The following is a 24,277-nucleotide window of genomic DNA, read 5'->3' as shown; positions in this document are numbered from 1 at the left end:
TGGATATCAGTGAGAGAATGGTGCATTACTGTTCTAATGTCACTCCTGCAAATCCCAAACAGCCCAAGCAAACTCTCAGTAAGCATGAGTAACCGCAACACAAGTGGCTAAAGATGGAGTCAAGATACTAGTCTTCTGGTTGTGACCTCACAGGGTCAGCTTTAACCCATTGATTTTGACCATTTAATTGAAATCCAAAAAGCAGAGAAATAAAAGTACAGAGAAGACTAACAAAAGTAAAGGACCTCTGGAACCTCATCTGAGGCTATTTCTGTTGGAGTAATATGTGAGCTGCTAGTAATTACTGAAACAAAATTTTATACCACCTTCACAAACCCCAGAATCTATGCGACTTGCTGCTAATAAGATTTTGTTTCTTCTCTAATGGATGAACTTACGCATCTTCCTCGGTATGTACAGTAACCCATTATTAAGAGGAGCAAAGAAAAGGAAGATTTTATTTGTGACCTTGTTAGCTTGTGCACTGAAACTGACCATTTGTAGAAAAGCCAGTCACCTCTCATACAGAGAAAAATGGCAAATAACCTATAATTCTCTAAGTTTGCTCTATATGTTACTTTAAGTTATATTTATTTATTCACCAACTGTTAGGCCTTACATTAAATAGCCAATTTGGCAAAATCACTTGGAGTTTTAGCAGGCAACTTAGACTCACCTTGGCCAAATTTCCTATATCCATCAAACCTGTTCTACCACTAGTCTTCCTCACCTCATTGAACAAGGAAAAAAAAACAAAACACCTTAATTATCTCTTCTTGCTCTTTCCCCTCATACCATACACCTAACCCAAGAGAAGCCAAGTTCACTCAACTTCTAAAACATATCCTAAATTTTGCACATCTCTCCATCTATACTCTTTCCACCATAGTTCAAATCACTACCTCTCTGGGACTACTTCATATTCCAAAGGAGAGTGATCTTTTAAAAATGTAAATCAGATCATGATGTTCCTAGTTTACAATATTCCAATGGCTTCCAATCAAAATCAGAGTAAACATCAGACTCCTTAGCCTGGCAAACAAAGCCCTATGTCATCTGTTAGTTCCTTCCTCATTGACCTCATCTCCTCCATTCTCCACCCACCAAGCTTCAATGGCCTGCTTTCTCATTTAAAAAGTGACAAGTTCATTTCTGCTTTCAGGCCTTCACACAAGTTCTTGATCTGCCTGGAAGGCCAGATTCATGGGTTTGTGACCTGTGGAATCGCATAGAGCCCTGTTATCCAAAGGGCCCTGTACTTGGTTTAATGCCCTACTGATGCAATCTCAAATTTTTAAATAATTTTATCTATTAACTTGTGTTTTGTAAGTGAAATTCAGTGGCACAGTGGAGCACATGGGTGAGCAGAGGAAATACATACAATATTTCCATCATTCATTGCCACCTCAATTGCATGTAGCACTTACAGGGCCCCATAACCACAGAATTCTGGTAGACCTACAGTGTGTAGTAGAGGTTCAGTATGACTCAAAGTGAGTACAAGGTAAGCATGTCTAGTAAGCAGACACACTGCCAGCTGAGATGGCACACCTTCTATTGAGAACCAGAACTTGCTTCAAACATTGAAAGGAAGCAGTGATGTTTTAAGAAGCATGAATAATCAAAGAGCCCTATCCATAACCTTTCTTGCTCATGTATCTTCCCAGTATTAGCTAACCACCTACACTGAGAATCATGAGATAGAAAGAGAAAAACAGGGTAACTAACCCATGTTCATCTTCATTTAGTCCTTCCTTACTTATAAGTTAAGCTCAAGGTAGGGAATGTTTATAGAATGTGTGCCTATCAAGAAGTAAAAAAAAAAACAGCTCTTTCCCTGCCGCCGCCGAGTCGTGCAGAGGCGGAAGGTCACGTGCAGTCAAGATTCGGCTACACTCGTAATCCACCGCCATGGCCGAGGAAGGCATTGCTGCTGGAGGTGTAGTGGACATTAACACTGCTTTACAAGAGGTGCTGAAGACCGCCCTCATCCACGATGGCTTAGCACGTGGAATTCGCGAAGCTGCCAAAGCCTTAGACAATAGCCAGGCCCATCTTTGTGTGCTTGCATCCAACTGTGATGAGCCTATGTATGTCAAGCTGCTGGAGTCCCTTTGTGCTGAACACCAAATCAACCTAATCAAGGTCGATGACAACAAGAAACTAGGGGAATGGGTAGGCCTCTGTAAAACTGAGAGAGAGGGAAAACCCTGTAAAGTGGTTGGTTGCAGTTGTATGGTGGTTAAGGACTACGGCAAAGAGTCTCAGGCAAAGGATGTCATCGAGGAATACTTCAAGTGCAAGAAATGAACAAATAAACTTGGTTCTTGTTCCACAAAAAAAAAAAAAGATAAAAAAAGCAGCTGAGAAAAACAGTTGAATCAATTTTGTACAATGCTTCTGCTATGAGTTAAAGATATATGTATATACAAGCTCTGAAATAAAAAATTGTGCAATATTCATGATGCCATCTGTGAGGAGATACCACCTGTGAGTTAAATTCTCTTACTTTTGCATTTAAAATTGGCATGACACAATATAAAGATGAATGGTAACATTTATTTAATAATTATAAATTTTAATTTTCTTTGCTTAGAATAACATTAATATATCATATTAATATAACAAATAAAAAACACTATATCAAGTCCAATGAAAGGTCATAGAAGAAATGAGAAAGCTTTATATTTTAGCACATTTAATGGTACTTTTTTCTGCTTTTAGAACAAGGGGTTCCACATTTTCTTTTTGCAAGGGGCCCCACAAATTATGTGGTCAGCTCTGCCTGCATGGAATGTTCTTTCCCTGTCCCAGCTTCACAAAGCTGAGTCCTTTATGTAATTCATGTCTCTGATCACATTAGCAGCTTCTTTGAGAAGCCACCCCTCACCCAAAAATCTAAATTAGTTACCAAGTGTTCCCTAGCTAACCACCTATCTCTGTACTCTGTGTAAAGTTATGTATGAATGTTTGTACATTTCTAGCTGTTTTTATCATCCCTCATGGGAGCAGAACTTTGACTTTCTTGTTTCCCAGTTATCTTTGGAGCTAAAAACGATGGCTGACATTTATTGTGCTCAAGAAATATTTGTGGAATGAGTGAATGAATAAATACGATTACTACGGTATCCTATTTAAGATAAACTTTTTTAAGGTTATAATATAGTAGTCAGAATCATAATAACAATCATAATAATAAACCAGTGCTTTCACTATTTAAAAATACCAATTTTGAACCATAGAGAACCACAGATTAATTTGAAATCTGACAACATACAGTTTTCAGCATATTTTGTACAGTATGGCTATAAAAGTAATGGTATTACAGTAATATTTTTCTGCTGTCAGTCTATTATATACTTTAAAAGAAACTTTCAGGGGTGCCTGGGTGGCTCGGTCATTAAGCGTCTGCCTTCGGCTTAGGTCATGATCCCAGGGTCCTGGGATCAAGCCCCGCATCGGGCTCCCTGCTCTGTAGGAAGCCTACTTCTCCCTCTCCCACTCCCCCTGCTTGTGTTCCCTCTCTCTCGCTGTGTCTCTCTCTGTCAAATAAATAAATAAAATCTTTAAAAAAAAAGAAGTTTTCATTTCCAAATAATCTTTTGTTTAAAAGGTACCTATCCATGACCATTCATAAGTTTCAGGTGGAAAGTAATAGTTTCATGCTTTTTATTTCATTTTATTTTTAAATAATTTCCTCATAAAACATATAGGATAGGGAAGGCTGGTGAGCTTCATCTTGTAGGTAAGGTTGCTGCTTAGGAAATGGTTGCCTGAAAGATTATGTTAAAATGAATAGCAATCTTTTGCCTTACTCTCTGGAGCAGACTGCTCTGGCTGGTTAATGAGATATGTCTCCATTGGTACAGAAATGGTGAGCAAGAGCATGAAGACACTGTACCTGCCATCCCCATCTTGAGATACTCATCAAAATGAGCATAGTATAAAGCTACAAGAATTTCAGCTTTTCTGACCTAGAATAAAAGTGTACATTTTTTTTGTGCTACCAAGGCAACAACTTTGCCTTAGGCAACACTGACAATAAGTGTAAATGATAATAAGAAATCAAAACTCTGCAGAACATGAAACTGTGTCACTCTGTGATTTGTTATGAAATAGAATTCCTATAAAAAATACAGCTACATCTAATCATAGTTAATACTAATATATTTTCATCTTTAATAAGATGGGTTATAGCTTTTTGAAGGGAGATAGTGAGTTGACATACTTGGGATATTCAGAATACAAAGGTAAAAGTAAATTTATATGTATCATATATTGTGAAAAGAATCTGGTTGTCTTTTGTATAAAGGATTAGAATGTAATCTAAAAAGCTTTTGCAAAATACTTCTGGCTGTCAGGAGTTATAACAAACTTTTTGCCATATCTTATTGTACTATCTATACCAAAGATCGAATAAAACAGTTTTTCATTTTTCTATTCAACACTGGGTACTCTGTGACACCTGTTTGAGAATGATCAACTAAATTATGCATATCTCAGATACTCCAAGGAGATATTTATAATAAAACAATATATTCTAAGTAAGTAAATAAAATATCATAGATAACTATAAAATGAAGATATAGGGAAATACTACCAACAACTCTACATGCATAAATTTGACAATATTGGTGAACAAATTTCTTAAAAAGCAAAGCTGGTCCAACACTCAAAAATCAATTAATATATGCCATCATATTAACAACTAAAGAAGAAAAATCACATGACTAGGTCAAGTAGTGCAGAGAAAGCATTTTATGAAATTCAACACAAATTTATGATAAAAACTCTCAGAAAACTGGGAATAGAGAGGAAATTTCCCCTAAGATCAGGAAGAAGGCAAGGATTTCCTCTCTCACCACTTTTATTCAGCAGAGTACTGAATTTCTAGCCAATGCAAAAAAGGCAAGAAAAGGAAATAAGAGGCATACAAATCAGAAAAGATCTATCCCTACTTGCAGATGACATAAAAATCCCTAGGAATCGGTAACAAAAACAAACCCCTAGAGGAGGGTAGGGGGATGGGTTAGCCTGGTGATGGGTATTAAAGAGGGCACATTCTGCATGGAGCACTGGGTGTTATGAACAAACAATGAATCATGGAACACTACACCAAAACAAATTATGTAATATATGGTGATTAACATAACAATAAAAATTAAAAAAGAAAAAAAACAAACAAACAAACCCCTAAAACTAATAAGCAAGTTCGGTAGGGTCATAGGATATAAGATTAACATATAAAAATTAATTGTATTTCTGTATATAAGGAATATGCTCATGAAAAACCAAATTAAATGCTATTTATAATTGCTCACAAAGAATGAAATATTTAGTTGTAAACCTAATAAAATTAACTATCCAAGTGTCATGCCAAGTAAAACACCAAATAAAACTTGAACAGTGAAAGAAAATTAAGTTAGGTAGGTATAGAAAATTGCAGATCTTTCCTGAGTCAATCAATAGAGGCTTTTTTTTTTTTGCATCCTTATTAGGAAAGATGGCATTTTTTTTAAAGACAAGCATTGGTCTTTGCAAAACAAATTTTGCTACTGATTTATCCCATTTGCACACTAGTTACAAATTAAAATATAAAGTAACATTTCTTTAGTAAAGTCTTCTTAGCAAAAAGGCAAAACTTTCTAAACCACACCTCACAGGGTATTTTCCTAGATGTGTTAAATTCTGAAACAAAGTGGCTTCTAAAGCTAGGGATGGGGCAGATGATCATAATCCTCTCAAGGCTCTTTACAGTTCAACAGAGACTCTCCCCTTTCCCCATCCAAGGCACATTAGAATTTGAAAGGTGATGCTTATTTTGAAGAAAACCTCCTCTGCAGACTCTAAGGGCTCTGCTCTTCATTGGGGAAATAATCACTTAATTCACTTCCTGTTCTCAATTTTAAGAAGTTGAGAATCTTCCAATCACTTAGCAGCTTAGCACACAGGTTCACAAATTTCCTGATATAGATCCAAATGTTTCTGGTACATGAAAAATGCAAATCATTAGGACACATTCCCAGAGATTTTGGTTCCCTTGTTTTGCGCAATCAGCATTTCGTAAAGCTGCCCCCACTCCAGATGGTTTTGGTGCAGCCGGCCTAAGAAGCATGATTTAGTAACTACCAATCACTAGACAAGGGCTTCCAAACCTGGAGGGTCATCAAAATTACCCAGGATATTTAAAAAAAAAAATGAATTATTTTGCCCCATAACCTCCAGGTTTAAATTCTGTTAATTTGTTGGGTACAGAGGATTGCAAGTGGCTGTTACCTCAATTTCTCACAAGTTCTTCACATCCTTTTGATATGCAGCCAAATTTGGAAATGACTGCCTAGGGGACCCCAGTGAATTTTATTCAGTTCAGTCCTTTCATATACTCTGTGTTCTCCTTATAATATATTTGCTTAATGAACATTTATTGAGTACCCACCATGTGCCAGGCACAGACCTAGTGGGATACAGAGATGAACAGACATAATGTGGCCCTGGAGATGTTCGGAGTGTAGACCTGTAGCCAGTCCTCAAGTGAACAATTACAACAGAGAGTGATACTTAATTTTTTAAAAGATTTTATTTATTTATTTGACACAGAGAGCGGGAGAGAGAGAGCGCGCGCGCGCGCACAAGCAGGGGGAATGGCAGGCAGAAGGAGAGGGAGAAGCAGACTCCCTGCTGAGCAAGGAGCCCGATGGGGGCTTGATCCCAAAACCTTAGGATCATGACCTGAGCTGAAGGCAGCCGCCCAACCGATTGAGCTACCCAGGCGCCCCAAGAGTGATACTTTAATAGAGATTTTTGCAAGCTGTTAAATATAGTGACCCTCTTTGTTTAAAGATTTATCAGGACAATGATGAACAATGTAATCAAATCTATTTAGAAAAGCACATCTTCCTTGACAAGGGTGAGAAAAACAAAGGGGACAATTATTGACCTACCATATGTTATGAATTATGCTGGATGTTTTCCTTACTTCATCCCATTTAATCCCCACAACATACATTGAGATGGATTTTTATCATCCTTTTTTTCCCAAAGAGGAAACTGAAGGTCAGAGTGATTTAATCAAGGCTTTCATATAGAAAGTGTGTCCTAGCCTGCATCTAAATCTGAATCCGCCTCACTCTAAAGCCTATGCACTTTCCTCTCCACCTGGCTAATGTTTACTAGGGGGATGATAATCTACTATATGCTGTATACAGATGGTTATTTGTTCTTGCTTCCCCTCCCCTGATTTACTGATAGTACATGTAAACTGTCCTTACCTCTAAGAGAAAGTGTGGAAATATTTAGAAAATATGCTATTTTTAAAATATTCTAAATAGAGATTTAGGGATAAAAGATGCTAAAACTATTGCTTATAGTGAAGATTTGGGAAATAGCTATGAATTTCATTACATTCCTAGCTGTGAACTAGTTCCTACCTCCACACCTTTTACCCTTTATCTTCCCATGCTCCTAAAATTAAGTGTGTAGTTGAAACAAGCAAACCAACAAATACATATATACATGTATATATGTATATAAATATGTTTTGGTTATATATACATAGATGTATTATGTATAAGTATGTAATATGTGTATGTACACATATTGTACATATATAATATGTGTGAATGTATGTATATGTGTGTGTACACACATATATATGCATAGAATTGAGGCATTTACATCACTGTCTCATTTAATTACAGTGCTGGACATACAGGAATATAGCAATTAGCAAAACAAACATGGCACCTTTCCTTGAGTGGCTTGTAGTCTGGAGAATAGTAAGGAAATAAATAATAAATAAAACGAAGATATATATATATATATATGTATTTGCACATATAAATGAACACAACAAGATAGTGTAAAAAGGAACCTTTCTTTTTCTAATTTTTACAAACATTATGTTGGTGGTGGGTGCCATAGTTACATCTGATCAATTCTGGTTATAAAGTAGAGCACTCAACTCTGATTATAAAACAAATATAGTTGACCCTTGAACAACATCGGAGTTAGGGGTGCCAACCCCCCACACAGTTGAAAAACCATGTATAACTTTTTTCATAGTTTAATGTATTTTAATAGTAAACTTACAGGAACAGCACAGAAGACAGACAACATTAAAAACACGTACTTGCATATAGGACAACTCAGGAAAGTATAATGAATGGATGGAATCTACTGTATGATAAAAATGCTACAAGCACCATGTAGTTGCCGTCAATAAGAAATTTCCTGTTGTAAAAATATCCAAATGCTGGCATTGTCCAGAAAAACGTAACAGGGTTGTCTATAATTATTATAAAGTTGAACTGCTAACACGTGTTCACTGAAACATTTGACTTGCATTAATGCTTCCTATCCCCACATTTATATAAAAAATTCACACACAAATGAAGATGGAAAAACTGCCAATACCTAATTTCTATCCCCTATTTTTCCACTAGCAATCATATACTTAGGTACCTCTTGACCCCATGGGAAAAAAAAATCTAATGTTCAGAGCTATCAATAAAAGGAAGAAGAGAATTTTTTTTTAAAAGAATGAAATGTTTTCCATCATAATGGTGCTTAATCACATTCTGCATGTCTGTGGTGTGCTAGCTGGATGTTTTCTGGCATAACTGTGACATGTTTCGCATGGATAGCACACAGGTTGGTGTTTTCAGAAAGGCCCACCAGATAAGCCTCACTTGCCTCCTGCAGAACCCAGTAGCTGCACCCTGTAAGTGCAGATCTGTTTTGAAGTCATGGGCAATTCCTAGCATCAGAAGTTCAGTAAACTTGTGATAATGTCTAATTTTCACGGAGTGCCACAGTACCAGGCCTATAATGTTGAAGTTTCTTCACCCCTCCAGTAGAGGGAGCACTCTTGTGAGTGGCTTTTGTACCCACACTGGTCAATTGGCGGCAGTCAGTTTGTACGAGCTATGGTACGGAGACCACCCTACTTACCCCTCTTCTTCTGCTGGGGCTCTGTGTGCTGGGAGTGGTGCTGGTCATGATCAGCTCAGGTCCTGGGATGGAGTCCTGCATCTGACTCCCTGCTCAGCAGAGAGACTGCTTCTCTCTCTCCCTCTGCTGCTCCCTCTGCTTGTGCACACACTCTCTGTTAAATAAATAAATAAAATCTTAAAAAAAGAAATATTCACAATCAATAGGGAAAAATTTGTATCTCCTGGGGCTATCTCAAGAAAGGAACTATAATCCATTAGTGATGAGTTAATTACAAATTTAATTCTCTTATTGCCAGAGAAAACATTTGTTGTCACTTGCAGCATGGCAGGAACTTAGCTAATTTAAATTTTTTTCTTATAATAATGCATAATATTTTGTTAAGTTAGTTTAATATTTTAAAGGAAGAACCTGGATAAAAATCGCCTTACAGAGAATAATGATTTTCTAATAGTGAGATTTCAAGCATCAGCTAAAACTGGTTATTATTCAGCAATTTTTTTTCAGCACTCCTCCTTCTCTAAAAATCTCCAAAATGCTATTATGAGGTAGACATGTATAGGGGAGGAAAAGAGAGAGATCCAATAGTGCAAAACTGCTCTAAAGGATCTTATTTATGTACTATTTGTGTCAGAGTAGCTAGCATACTTTGCCATATAATGGAAAAAGAAAAATTTCATGAAAACAAGGCAACCAACTATCCAAGTGTCATGCCAAGTAAAACACCAAATAAAACTTGAACAGTGAAAGAAAAAAAGAGAAAAAAGGACACAAAAAAGAGAAAGAAGAGGAGGAGAAGGGGGGCTGGTGGGAAAGAGGGGAGGAGAAAATTGAGCACTCATCTTTTTTTTTTTTTAAGGATTTATTTATCTATTTTAGAGAGAGAGAGAGCACGAGCAGGGGGAGGGACAACAGAGGGAGACATGCAGAGTCCTGGCTATGCAGGGAGCCAGATGTGGGGCTCAATCCCAGGACCCTGGGATCATGACCTGAGCCAAAATCAAGAGTCAGATGTATGAGGCACTGTGAGCCACCCAAGTGCCCCTGAGCGCGCATCCTTATCTTAGTTGACCAGATGGCCTAATCACCACTGAGCACTCATCTCTACCTTAGTTGACTACAGCCAATGCTGACCATTTGTAGTGAGAGGGAGTCCATTTCATCAGAAGTGTATCACATGAAGTTGATGCACTGAGCCTTTTCAGTGTATTCTCTCTACATATGAAAGGTAGTAAGTGCCTCTTTTATGACCTCTCTTCATTGTTTACAGCCATACAAAAACTTTTCTTGGTTTCTTCTCTTTAAAGTCAAAAGTAAGAAGCAAATTGGATAATACTGGGGGAATGTTTTAAAAGGTAGAACCTCAAGAGGACAGGTGGAAGAACTAAGGAAGAAGTAGTTTTGTGCACTGTCTGTGTGTATTTTTTATGGAGTCTCAGAGGAGTTCTTATTGTTTTGTTTTTTGTTTTTTGGGTTTTTTTTTTTTAAGAGACAGAAAATTCTTCTCATTAACATGTTTTTAAAAAAGAAAAAAGTGATTTATATTCATTATGATATTGAAAATTTACAATTATAGAAAAATAAAATCATAAGTGACTTTATGTTCATCTAAAGTTCTAGGCCATGTCTTTACATATAACTCTTAGTGGAGGAATAAGGTTTGAACATCCTGGAAGGTAGGCCAAACTGAAATAAAGAAAGACATGGCTGGGGGCACCTGGGTGGCTCAGTTGGTTAAGCGACTGCCTTCGGCTCAGGTCATGATCCCGGAGTCCTGGGATCGAGTCTCACATTGGGCTCCCTGCTGAGCAGGGAGTCTGCTTCTCCCTCTGACCCTATCCCCTCTTGGGCTCTCTCTCTCTCTCTCAAATAAATAAATAAAATCTTAAAAAAAAAAAAAAAGAAAGACATGGCTGGGAGGCAGAGATGATTGCTAAAACAACAAGGGGAATATCTCATGTCCTAAGTCATCACTGGCCAAAGTCCCAAGTAGACTATGATCAGTAAAGTCAAAAGAGGGAGTCATCCCATCAGAGAAAGATACGGAAGTTGATGGAGTGAATTCTGAAAAACGGTTAGCAAAATTCTCATGTGCAGACTCAGTTGGCATTAGATCAGCTGCTTGATCTTATCTAATATCTCTAACAACTATTTTGGATAGACTACTGGTAGAGCTGGAATGAGCTGGATTCATGGACACCCAGTTAAGACCTCCTCCCACTGCCTCATGCTGCAGTGCCTACATTTGATATTTTTCAGTTGTTTTTTTTTTAATTTCCCCTATGTTTGAGTATAAGTGATAAAAATTGCATAGATGTAAGGTATATGACTTGATGTTTTGATATACAAATACATTGTGAAATAATAGCGACAATCACGCTAATTAACATATCCATCATCTCACATAGTGAAATAGGGAGATGTTAGTCAAGGGGTACAAAGCTTCAGTTATGTAAGATGAGTAAGTTCTGGAGAGCTAATTACAGCAACGTAAAAATGGTTAATGATCTTGTATTGTATACTTGAAATTTGCTAAGAGAGTAGATCTTAAGTGTCCTAACCACAAAAAAGGTTGGTTTTAAAGTTCTGTATATATGTGTATATATATGTATATGTGTGTGTATAGATATATTCTATATGTGTGTGTGTGTGTGTGTGTGTATATAAAGGTTGGTTTCAATGTTCTATATATGTGTATATATATACACACATGTGTATATATATATATATGAATTTAAGTATGTATGTTGGTATTTAATATGTATATTACTATTATGCTTATTAAAATACAAATTCACTTGAAAGCATTACTAAATTTTTAAGTAGCATTTTGTATTTTTTCCAATAAACGGAGCAACTCTGTGGAAATATTTGAAATTTGGAGATGTTAAAAATAGTTCTCCTTCGGTGCCTGGGTGGCTCAGACGGTTGGGCATCTGCCTTCGGCTCAGGTTGTGATCCCGGGGTCCTGGGATGGAGTCTCGCTTTGGGCTCCCTACTCCTTGGGAGCCTGCTTCTCCCTCTGCCTCTCTCTCTCTGTCTCTCATGAATAAATAAAAATTAAAAAAAATAGTTCTCCTTGAGTAATAAAGTTCAGACCATTTTCTTTATGTCTGTTCAGCTTGAAAATGTAGACCCATATAATGTATAGATTTTTTAATTGAAGTATAATTGAAAAACAGTGTTATATTAGTTTCAGATATACAACATAGTGATCTGACAAGTCTACATTATGCTATGTTCACCGCAAGTGTAGCTACCATCTGTCACCAGACAACACTATTATAATACCATTGACTATATCCCCTATACTTTATCTTTTATCCCCTTGACTTATTCATTCCATAATTGGAAGTGTGTACTTCTCACTCCCCTACACCCATTTTGCCCATCCCCTTATGCCACCCTCCCTTCTAGCAATTATCAATTTGTTCTCTGTATTTATGGCTTTGTTTCTGCTTTTTGTTTGTTGGTTTGTTCATTTGTTTTGTTTTCTAAAGCATGTAAGTGAAATCATAAAGTATTTGTCTTTCTCTATGTGACTTATTTCACTTAGCATAATATTCTCTAGCTCCATCCTACTGGTGTGATGGCAAATTCTCATTCTTTTATTATGGCTGAATATATATATATATATCCACTATATATATATATATATGTATATAGTGTGTGTGTGTATATATATATATATATATACACACACACACATACACATATATAAACATGCACACACACACCCCACATCTTTTTTTCCATTTATCTGTTGATGGACACAGGTTGCTTCTATATCTTGGCTATTATAAATAATGCTGCAATAAACATAGAGGTGCATATGTCTTCAAATTAAGTGCTTTTGATTTTGGGGGTAAATAGTAGTGGAATTACTGGGTCATATGGTATTTCTATTTTTAATTTTTGAGGAACCACCATACTGTTTATTAAAAAAAAAAAGCTGTAATAATCAAAATAGTATGATACTGGCACAAACATAGACACAGAGATCAATAGAACGGAATAGAGAGACCAGAAACAAACCCACACTTAAATGGTTGATTAAATCTTTAACAAAGAGGGCAAGAATATACAGTGAGGAGAACAGTCTCTTCAACAAATGGTGCTGGGAAAACTGGACAGATACATGCAAAAGCATGAAACTAGACCACTGGCTTACACCACACATAAAAATAAAATAGATTAAAGACCTAAATGTGAGACCTGACACCATAAAACTCTTAGAAGAAAACATAGGCAGTAATTTCTTTGACATCAGCCTTAGCAACATTTCTCTGGATATGTCTCCTCAGGCAAGAGGAACAAAAGGAAAAATTAACAATTGGGACTATACCAAAATAAAAAGCTTTTGCACAACAAAGGAAACCATCTACAAAACAGAAAGACGACCTACTAAATGGGAGAAGACATTTGCAAACAATATATCTGATAAGGGGTTAATATCCAAAATATATAAAGAACTTACACAACTCAGCATCAAAAACCACGTAATCTAATTAAAAACGGGCAGAAGACCTAAACTGACATTTTTTTCCAGAGAATCATGTAGACAGCCAATAGATGCTTGAAAAAATGCTCAACATTACTCATCATCAGGGAAATGTAAATCAAAACCACAATGAGATACCACCTCACACCTGCCAGAATGGCTAGAATAAAAAAGACAAGAAATAACAAGTGATGAGGATATGGAGAAAAAGGAACTCTCATGCATTGTGCAGCAACTGTGGAAAACAGTATGGAGGTAGACCCATATAATATTAAGCATGGAATGATGTTACAAATATATTCCTACGCAAACTGCTTCTGCTACTGAATATAAATGATTGTACTGGGGAATATGAATTTTCAGTGACTCTAGAAAAACTTATTTCTAGCAACAAGAAAAGAGCTACATAGGCAATACCTATTTTACCTCTCTTTTTAGTTTATACCATTGTTTTCTGGAGAATATGCTAAGTCTAAAAAAAATGCATCCATTAGAAAAAATATGGTCTCATATATAAAATAATTTGTTGATGTGGCCCAACATTCACTTTCAGATTCCTCCTTCTCCAGAAGAGCTCGATCTAGAAGATGGGGGGAGAGGGGAGGGGTGCACGGAGGATACTTGAAGTGAGAGATCTGCCACCTGCCTATGACTTTTGGGCTTATTTTTTTCCATAATAGTCCTCATGAGTTGCCGTAGTTTAGGAACTTCTTTTTTAAAATCTGTTCTATTTCTCTATAGAAAATAAGATATTTGAAAGAGACAAAGACAAAAGCATCTGGGTCTTGATATGACAAGGTATGGAAACAGAAGAGTCTGGGATTCCCCTCCACCACTAAACCCATTATCATTCCTGGTGATGTCAACAACCACAAAGAAGTCATCAAGCACTGTGGCTTCTCACACCGACCCATCTTTTCCTCTGCCCCATCTTTTGCCACATACTTTCAAGTCATCACCAATAACTAGAGGAGCACGTCCGAAGTCTCAAGGCAAGCCAATACTGTTTACCATCTTCTATTTTCCTGCTTATTATAGAATCCCAACTGCTATAACTTTTTGACTGTGTTGATTCCTCTTATTCATTGACCTACCATTTTTGTCTGTGCATCTCATCCTGTTCTGTGACTTGATGTACTATCTACCTGCTGATGACTCCCAAATTTCTACTTTAGTCTGTGTGGGTGACTGCTATGGTAGAACACTCTTAAAATTCTTACATGCCTGCTTTTTCCAGGTAAGAGTGTCTATTAGACACTAGTTTTGCTGTAACCTTTAGCAAAGGGTTGCACAGCCACTCACATAATTTTATATTTATTCATAGGCCTCATTTGATTGAGAAATTTTTTACCAGCTGGAAGACAGGGGATGAAAGGTGACTTACTTTCCAACCCAACAAGTGTTGGGTCTTCTCTGTTTTTTCTAACTGCTACTTGCAAACCAATCAGTCCTTCTAGCTTGTGTATCTCTTCCTGTGTTTTATCATACACCACTAAGAGGAATAGCCTGGCACATTCAACATTCTGTCTATAGATATCTTTTGCCAGATCCACAAGTTTATTAGGTATATTCTGTATCTTCCAGTTTACTACAGGCAATATTTATGCTAAATGTACTGGAATTACACAGAACAGGTGCCCCTTTTTCAGCCTCCAGGAGCAATTTGCTCACTGATCTTCCAGCCTCCTGTGATTGTCTTGTGATTTGCTCTCTATTATTGACCCATTACCTGGTCTTAAAGCCAATGTCATCTTTTTAGATCTGTGTCATAGACGTAATCTACCTGTAGGTATCAGTTTTGGTCTCAGTTAGCTATTTATGCATAAAAAACACCTGAAGACATAGTGCCTTGAATGACAATTTACTCTTGCTAAGGATTCTTGGATTGACCTGGAGTTTCTCTGTTGGCTCTCAGTGGTTGAGTGTGCTGGTAGCTGGCCTGGGATTGGAGGGTAGATGATAGCCTCTTTCACATGTCTGGGAATTGGTACAACTGCCTGTCACCTGAGCCACTCACTTCATGTGGTCTCCTATCATTCAGTAGGCTATCCTGGGTTGCCTTAGATGTGGTGGGAACATTTCAAAGAGATGAAGCCTGGAGGTGTCGGGTCTGTCAAGACCTAGGCTCCAGAACTCACACATCTTTACTTCTACCATATTCTATTAGCCAAAAAGTCACAAGACCAATTCAGATTCAAGATATATAAAGAAATAAACTCCTCCTGATAGAAGGAGCTGCAAAAAATCCGTGGCCATATTTAACCTACCATATTCCATAATGAAAAATGCAATAGAGTTGATAAGTTAAGAATAATGAATAGTTTCAGTCAATGGAGTCCTTTGGCTTTGGGAAAGAATTATAGCATTGATTGAATTTAAATTATCCCTCTCCCCATTCCTTCTTATATGACTTTAGGCAAGCAACTTTACTATACTATTTCTCAGTTTTATTATTTGTCAAATAGAGACGATAATATATACTTCTTTAAATAAAATGGTATATGAAGTATTCTTAATTCATCCGGCAGTTAATACCATTATTGGAGCAATTATTAAGAGAATGAAGTAGGAAAATTAATTCTCAAAAGGGAAGGCTTTATTATAAAGGTGGGAATGAACTATCCAGAAAGAAAAGAAAGAGTAGACAGGATTCAGAGAGACTGGAGAGGGACAGGTAGGGCAGGGCTGAAAAAGAGTGATAATAGTTAAAATTTTTTGAGCAGTAATTTTTGGCCAATTGCCCTATATAAAGCATATCACTTCATCTTCACTTTTATACTGATACAGTTATTATTATTTCCATTTTTATTAAACAAACTGGTTCGCAGACAGTTTTCTCAAGCACACAAAGATAATAATAGGCTGAAGTGGGCTTACAATCCTTGTGTGTCTCACTCTGAAAAAAGACAGTAACCATTCTATTAGGCTATGCTAGAGGTGGGAGTGTCTAACAAGATCACTGATGACAAATCCAATTAGAATGAGTTAAAAGAGAGGCGTGAAAGCTAAGATTGAAAACTGAATAGGAATCTTGAGAAAGAAGAACAAAGTCAAAGGTATCACAATCCCAGATTTCAGGATATACTACAAAGCTATAATACTCAAAGCAGTATGGTACTGACACAAACATAGACACAGATCAGTGGAATGGAATAGAGAGCCCAGAAACAAACCTACACTTATATGTTTATTAATCTATGACAAAGAAGGCAAGAATATACGGTGGAGAAAACACTGTCTCTTCAACAAATGGTGCTGGGAAAATAGGATAGCTCATGCAAAAGAATGAAACTAGACCTCTGGCTTATACCATACACAAAAATAAAATAAAGACCTAAATGTGAGACCTGACACCATAAAACTCTTAGAAGAAAACATAGGCAGTAATTTCATTGACTGATAAGAATTTCTAGTTCTGTCTCCTTAGGCAAGGAGAAAAAATAAACTATTGGGGTTACATCAAAATAAAAAACTTTTGCACAGTGAAGGAAATCATCAACAAAATGAAAAGTCAACCCACTGAATGGGAGAAGATATTTGCAAACAATATATCAGATAAGGGGTTAATATTCTAAAATATATAAAGAACTTACATAACTCAACACCAAACAAACAAAGAATCTGATTTAAAAATGGGCAGAGGACCTGAATAGGCATTTTTCCAAAGAAGACATGGCCAACAGACATGTGAAAAGATGCATAATTTCACTAATCATCTGGGAAATGCAAATCAAAACCACAATGAATTATCACCTTTTGTCAGAATGGTTAGAATCAAAAGGACAAGTAATAACAAGTATTGGTGAGGATGTGGAGAAAAAGGAACCCTCATGCACTGCTAGTGGGAATGTAAATTGGCGCAGCCACTGTGAAAAATACTATGGAGTTTCCTCAAAAAATTAAAAATAAAAACACTGTGTGATCTAGTAATTTGACTACTGAGTACCCAAAGAAAATGAAAACAGTAATTCAAAAAGATATATGCACCCTTGTTTTGATTACAGCATTATATATAATAGCCAAGATATGAAAGCAACCCAAGTGTCCATTGATAGATGAATGGATAAAAAAGATGTGTATAGTGGATTATTACTTGGCCATAAAAAAAAAAAGAATGAGATCTTGCCATTTGCAACAACATGGATTAACCTAGATGGTATTAAAAGTGAAATGAGTCAGAGAAAGACAAATACCATATGAGTTCACTTACATGTTGAATCTAAAAAACAAACAGAAAAAGCAGAAACAGATTTATAAATACAGAGAACGAACTGATGGTTGCCAGGTGGGAGTGGAAGATGGTCAAAATGAGTAAAGGAGAGTGGGAGGTCCAAGTTTTCAATTATGGAATGAATAAGTCAAGGGAATAAAAGGTACAGCATAGGGAATATAGTCAGTGGTATTGTAATAGCATTGTCTGGTGACAGATGGTAGTTACACTTATGGTAGCATAGCATAATGTATAGAGTTGTCAAATCACTATGTTGTGCACTGAAACTAATGTAACATTGTGTGCCAACTATACTTCAATTAAACAAAAATGGAAGGAAAATACAGTTTGGGATCAGCCTATCAAGATGAGTTTTCCTCTGCAATGGCAACCCTCAGTCTCCTCAGATAAAGACTATCTGTTTTCCCTCAATTCTGTTTAGCTCAACAAATGTTTATTGAGTACTCAGCATGGACCAGGCACTTTATAAGGATCCTGAATTTAAGTTTTATAGTGTGATAGGGGAGAAGGACACAGCTACACATATGGGTTAAAGTTGAGACTCTTGGAGTCGCAAAGATATGCAATAGTCTATATGAGAGATTCTGAGGTCCAGAGCTAAGGTATTGGTGGTAGGGATGAAAAGTGGGGAATCAGACTGAGAAAGTCTTAGGAGATCGTAGGTAATTAGGTATTTGGTGAAGGAGAAAAGATATTCAAGAATGAAACTGAGATGTTTTTAGTGTGGGGTGTCTAAATGTGTGGTGTTTTCCCCCAAAACAATAGGAAATAAATAGACTGAGAGCATGTTTAGGGTTTGAGTTTATTTCTGGACAATGTCAAATATATGTACAGCCATATCCAGGTGAAGAAGTATGGCAAGCAGTTCCAAAGTGAGATCTAGGCTACATGTACACCTAACAAGCTATCAGTACACACATGACAGTTAAACCCAAGCCCTCCAAAGCTTTGATTTAAACACCCACACATAGTCACACAACTTCTTTGCCTGGTGTAAGGGAGATACGAGAAAGTTGTGGAGATTCAGGGGATGGTTTTCTCCCTGTTGTTTCAGGCAGAGCCCAAGTACCACATTTCACTAAATTATTCCTGCTGTAGGCACCTACATTTTAAGTTACATAATTCCCACATTCAACTATCACATACTTAAGTTTATGGTTTTGTTGATGGCAATAAATTGAAAAGAAGATCTTTTCTAATTTAGGACCAGCTGCTTTTTAAATGCTTAACCAGCGTGATTTGAGTATTGATTATGGAAAAGATAAAGCAAAATTTACATTGGTTTTATGCTTGCCATTATGATATACACTTTCTGACGATATTATTTAACCCTCTTCCTAAATCTTTCAAGGTAGGCATTATTGCCACCACTATAAATAAGGAAACTGAGGTTAAGGGAAATTACTTAACTTTCTAAAAATCAAAATGTGTGGGCAAGATACTTAATAATATTAGCAAAACAACTTAGAGCTCTTCAGGTTTTTTAAAAATAAGTTTCAATGTTTATGTTTCATAGAGCAAAATTTATCATATAACTTAATACTTCTTTCCCTTAGTTGAAACGTCACTCTCCCATCAACTCTGTTTTCCTTTGCTCTCTTCCTCCCTTCCTGTCTGTTTGCATTGTTGCCTTTTATGGTGTATTTAAAATTCTTCAAGTTTCTCAGTGTCTATAGGATATTTCAATTCTGCTTCATTTTAAGACTTCATTCTTTTACTCACTGGAAATTTCTGCCGGAGACTTCACAGAGATAGCACAGTTCCCTAAATGAGTCATCAAGCTGTCTGTGCCTTGACACCTCAGATCCTATGGCCCATCTCTTTAAGTGCATTCTTGTCTAATTGATGACTTCCCCTGTCCCTTGTCATTTCACCACATGCATATAAAAAGTAATCTCAGCTGTGTCAATCCACCAGCGCACTTTCTCTTTTCCTAAACAATAGCTGTTTCTGAGTCCTACTAGAGAGAATTATACAATTCTACACATTGGTTCCCTTACAAATTCAGTTTCCAACAGAAGACAGTACTTGCGATTCTTCAGAAAAATCTTCTGTGTGTCCTCATTTATCTCTTCCATTCCTCTCAAACTCTGTTTTCCATTTACTCTTTAAATCTTCTATCCTTTTACTTTTACCTTCAGTCTCACCAGATAATCTCAATACCTAATTCACAAACAGAATAGTGATGTCCTACAATACCTACTGCTCCATTTATCTTGCCCACAACCTGCCTACACTATCACCTATCCTTTAGACCACTTTCCTCGTGTCGTACCAGATGTGATTCACTCCTATTGATGGCTAACCCCTCAACTGGGCACTGGATGGCATTCCCATCTCCACAGCTCACATCTCTAGATTTCTCTCACATTCCTTCAAAATCACACTTTTTGAAGAAGTGGTCTAGGCTTTGCTTACCACTTTCTAACTCCCCGGTGACTCTTTAAACCATTACAATCTAGTTTCTGTCTTCACCACATCAAACTAAAGTGTCTTCATGATGTATTCTTATTTCTCAAAACAATTAGATTTGGTATGGCTTACTCCACTAGCTTCAGTTACAATATAGTTAAACTTTTTCCCTCAAAAAATAGCTAACTCCAATATTGCACTTTGTAAAGAAAAAATCTCAAAATCAGGGAAAAATTATAAATCCCAGGCAGTAAAAATATTTCTCAGAATCCATCTGAGTCTGTTTTAGAGAACCAGGTAGCTTTTGTTTTTCTTTAGACTAGTAATGCACTGTTCTACTTGACTTCTACCATCATAGGAGCAACAAGAAATATTTGCTAGAGAATATTTTTTTCCTTTGGCTAGCTAAATACAAATTGAGGCCTATGTGATTAACCATGATAACTCTGAGTAATAAATTTAAATTTAAAATGATTTTGGAGGGCTTACAGACAGAATTTGTGTCATTTATTTTGTCTTCCAGGGTCAGAATACTTTTTCCAATTGTATTATTCTATAGTATGCATAAAGAGATAGTTATTTCTCCTGAGAGTTCTCCTAAGTAGCCTGTGTTTACCCCGTCTGAGAGGTTTGAGTATTTCTTTCAGGGAAACATAATTATTTCCTTCCCACACATTGGAAGTTGCCAATTATAAACATCTGAAAATCTCGAACAGTTATCTGGAATACACATGATAAGTTAGTGTGTGACAGGTGGGAGTAAGTTTGATGTCCGCATAACAAATAGTAGTATAGTGGGACACAGACTGTATTGGGATTAAGAATATCATCTAACACAAGAAGTAAGTCAATTGCTGTGCCTCAAGATGGGCAGGTTCCTGGAGTACACTTAAAGGGTTTCTGAAAAACAGTTTGTAGTATCTCTAGAGACAATAAACTGACTACTGTAACAGGAATGGCCCTAAATTAGCTCTTTTTCCTGATGAACAAGATTTTACTGATAGGGTGGTAATAGCCTTAGCAGAAACCCTTGTTGACATGAAGTCAAAGTCTAATTTTTCTTAGACTGGAGTTTGTGATATATGAAGTAAACATAAGTACCAAGAGGTACCTGTGAAAGTGAATCTACTTCTGAAGTGTTTAAAAGAACGGTTATTAAATTTCATCAGTAGTCAGTTAAATCAGAGCAGTAGCTACAGTGTGAGAAAAAGACACCATCTGAGAGTTCTGTTTTTTTCTTAATTGGGGAAAGAGAAGGATCAAAAGTAACAGGATACAGATGACAATTATATTGAGAACTTTTAGTTAGTAAGTAGAGAATGACAAAAAAACAATAGGCAAGATTAGTGGTAAAAAGAAGAAGTGCTAAAAAAATCAGAAAATTAATTCTTGTTCCATTGTTTTGAGCAGAAACTCTACTTTTCTAGTCAGTAGTTTGTCATTTGGGGCAGAGGTTGTCCACCTTTTATAGTCAGCAACTTCAGAATGCCTAAAAATCATCAATTTAGGGTCTCCTGTTGGAATGCAAGTCCAGTGGTCAGCAGGAAATGCTGTGTATGTTTTAATTTGGGAAACACGAACCCAAGGATCAATACCTTGGAATTTCATTGCTGTACCAATTGTTAACAGGACCTTATAAGGTTTTTTTTCTGTTGAGATTTAAGGTCAGGTTTTTTTTTTTTTTTTTCGGATGCCTTTTTCAGAAGCTCACATCTCCAGGTTTCAGATCATGCAAAGGCTGCCTAGCTAGGCATTTTGGAAATACATTTTTATTTCTTGGTGATAAAGCTAGAGGTATCATTTGAGTCTCCTGCAATAATTAGTCATATCAGCTTCTGATAGAACAGAATCTAGCATTGGAAGTAATTCTCAAAAATATTAGGCAGGCCTGTTATTAATTCAAAAGGAGATTACTTGTGGATACTAGAGATGATTGATCTTATTGTCCTCAAGACAGCAGTTTGAACCTTGATGGTTCGAGGTTTCCAAGTTTTGTTAATTATAGTATTGGAATTCCCTTGATTCTCTTTATCTTTCCTCAAGTTTGGGATGATAAGGGTTGTGGAGATTCTGAGTAATTATCATCTATAAAGTTCTTAAATAATGGTGCCAATGAAGTATGCGTCCCTGTTACCGGAGAGATAAGTTGGAATTCCCCAAGTCAGTATATAAAATCACACATTTTTTTTCCTACACTAAAACCATAGCTGTCCATTAAAAAAAAAAAAAGCTTCAAACTACCCAAAGAATGAATAGCAATAGTTAGAACTTACATATAGTGCATTTGGAGATATTCAGAAGGGTCCCATAAGTTTATGTTCCTGTCCATGTCCTACCTTTATGGGCCCACCAAGTTTGTGTTTTTAGCCAGTAGGAGGTAGGGCACATCTTAGAAACATCCTCAACAGCAGCTTTAAAATATCTACAAAGTTGGTTCAGTATCATGGCTAACTTATTTTTGCTATTTTTTTTATTTATTTACTTTATTTTTTTTATTTTGCTATTGTAAATAATATCATGAAGCATTTTTGGTACATTCCTTTATCATGACAATCTCCTTAGGTAATAGCAAAGAAGCTACATTTCTTTAATTTGCCATTCATTTTCTATGGGTTTCTGTAGTAGTCAAGAAATCTCAATTACCCAAGCATTTCAAAGTCATGGACTAACACAAAATCATGTGTTTCCTATTAGTATAAATATTTAGTCTTTTACCTTTTTTTCAGAAGAGAGGTCTGAGCAAAAGCAACAGATTTAGCCATCTAAATTGATGTAACTGTGAAAAACTTAAATTTTAAGGAAAATTCATGTCTGATAGAATAACCTTCTTAGAAATTTTTTTTCTTTTCAAGAAACATTCACAAACATAAGTAAATCAAAGAATTATCCAAGAGAGTTTCTATTTAAGAAGTCTGTGCAAGGTATGGATCGTTCCCTGAGATAAGTTAAATAATCATGGGATTCTTCTTCCAGTAAAGGAAAGAGGTAGCTGGCTTTAGAGCATTGCAGTGATGAACAGTTGCATGTGAATGGGAAAACAACCCTATTTCATAGTTTGACAACTGGCCAAAAAGTGCTCAGGCTATTTTGTCAATAGAAGAGCTTATATAGTATGGGAAACCATTACGCTTACTTGGTATTTTAAAACTAAATCAGCTGAGGTTTTCATAGTTTTTCTATTGTTGGATCACTCTTAGTCAAGGGGATATGTCTTGGTTATTGAATCTAGAGAAAGACTTTAATAAGCAATAGGCCTCTGACGATTTATATGTCATTGACTCATACCCCTAATACTTATTCAGACTTCAAATGAACAACAAAGAGAGAGAGAGAAAAGAAAAAAAAGTTTTATAAGTGTAGAATCCTAGAAACAAATTGCTTGACTATTATGTACCCTATCTTTGAGCTGAAATAGGAATATGTTTTTTTATTTTAAAAATATTCAATCATTAGAAGATCATTTATGTTCACATATTTACTAAAAAGACAAAATTTCCTTGAATTTTCAGTTTTTTTAAATATAGATTAAGTTTGGTAGACAAAAGCTTTTAAAACACTTTTGAATTAATTAAAATTTACAGGATTTTTAGATAAACCTAATTATTCTTATGGTCCTTTATTTTATAGGGCGAAGGAGGAAAACTTGTGTTACCTAATGACCATTTTGGAAAACCCAAAGAGAGTGTAGTTATAAAAGACGTCTTAGAGGCTTTTTTAAAAGTATTTTAATCTTAATTTTATTTTTTTATCAAATATTTTACTTAGCAGTCATTAATAATTTTTACTTCTTAGGGCTTTGTTGGTATTTAATTATTAAGGGAGATCAAAGGCAGTAAGAAGTAGTCAGCGAGGGCCTGGGGGAGAATCAGTATTAGCTTCTGAGGCAACTGCCCCTGATGTGCTAACTTTAAGTCAGAGGAGAGCTGATGGAGAGAGAAGGCCCTTCCCCCCAACAAGCCTGGGAATTTCAGGGGAAGATGGAGATTAAAGATCTCCGTCTCAGCCCACATTTTCCCAAGGGTCTTCAACCCAGATTTCAAAGTCCCACTTCTTTCCAACAGTGTCCCTGTTTTAGGATGAGAGATCTGGAGAGACTGAGCTTTTAATTTGGGGCTGCAACTCTGTAGTTATACTTCGTAGTTATACATATATATATATATATATATATATATATATATATATAT

General features: G+C 36.2%; 2 protein-coding genes across 2 annotated transcripts in view; both read left to right on the top strand.

Annotated features, from left to right (window-relative positions):
• Positions 1 to 24,277, top strand: part of PPP3CA (protein phosphatase 3 catalytic subunit alpha) — a 502,337-nt gene that overhangs the window by 28,019 nt on the left and 450,041 nt on the right. The gene's annotated exons all lie outside the window — the stretch shown is intronic.
• Positions 1,843 to 2,343, top strand: LOC112825506 (small ribosomal subunit protein eS12-like). The gene has a single exon (XM_073891201.1). It carries the CDS (start codon positions 1,912 to 1,914, stop codon positions 2,308 to 2,310), a length of 399 nt encoding a protein of 132 aa, XP_073747302.1. The 5' UTR covers positions 1,843 to 1,911; the 3' UTR covers positions 2,311 to 2,343.

This window comes from Callorhinus ursinus, unplaced genomic scaffold (genome assembly GCF_003265705.2).
Source record: "Callorhinus ursinus isolate GAN/ISIS: 27379988/994484 unplaced genomic scaffold, GSC_fseal_2.0 scaffold4, whole genome shotgun sequence".
Taxonomy (NCBI): domain Eukaryota; kingdom Metazoa; phylum Chordata; class Mammalia; order Carnivora; family Otariidae; genus Callorhinus; species Callorhinus ursinus.
The sequence above is the reverse complement of the archived record's forward strand: the minus strand, read 5'-3'. Positions and strand labels throughout refer to the sequence as shown.

Coding starts and splice junctions, on each gene's coding strand:
- LOC112825506 (XM_073891201.1), top strand. CDS start 1,912: ATGGCCGAGGAAGGCATTGCTGCTGGAGGTGTAGTGGACATTAACACT.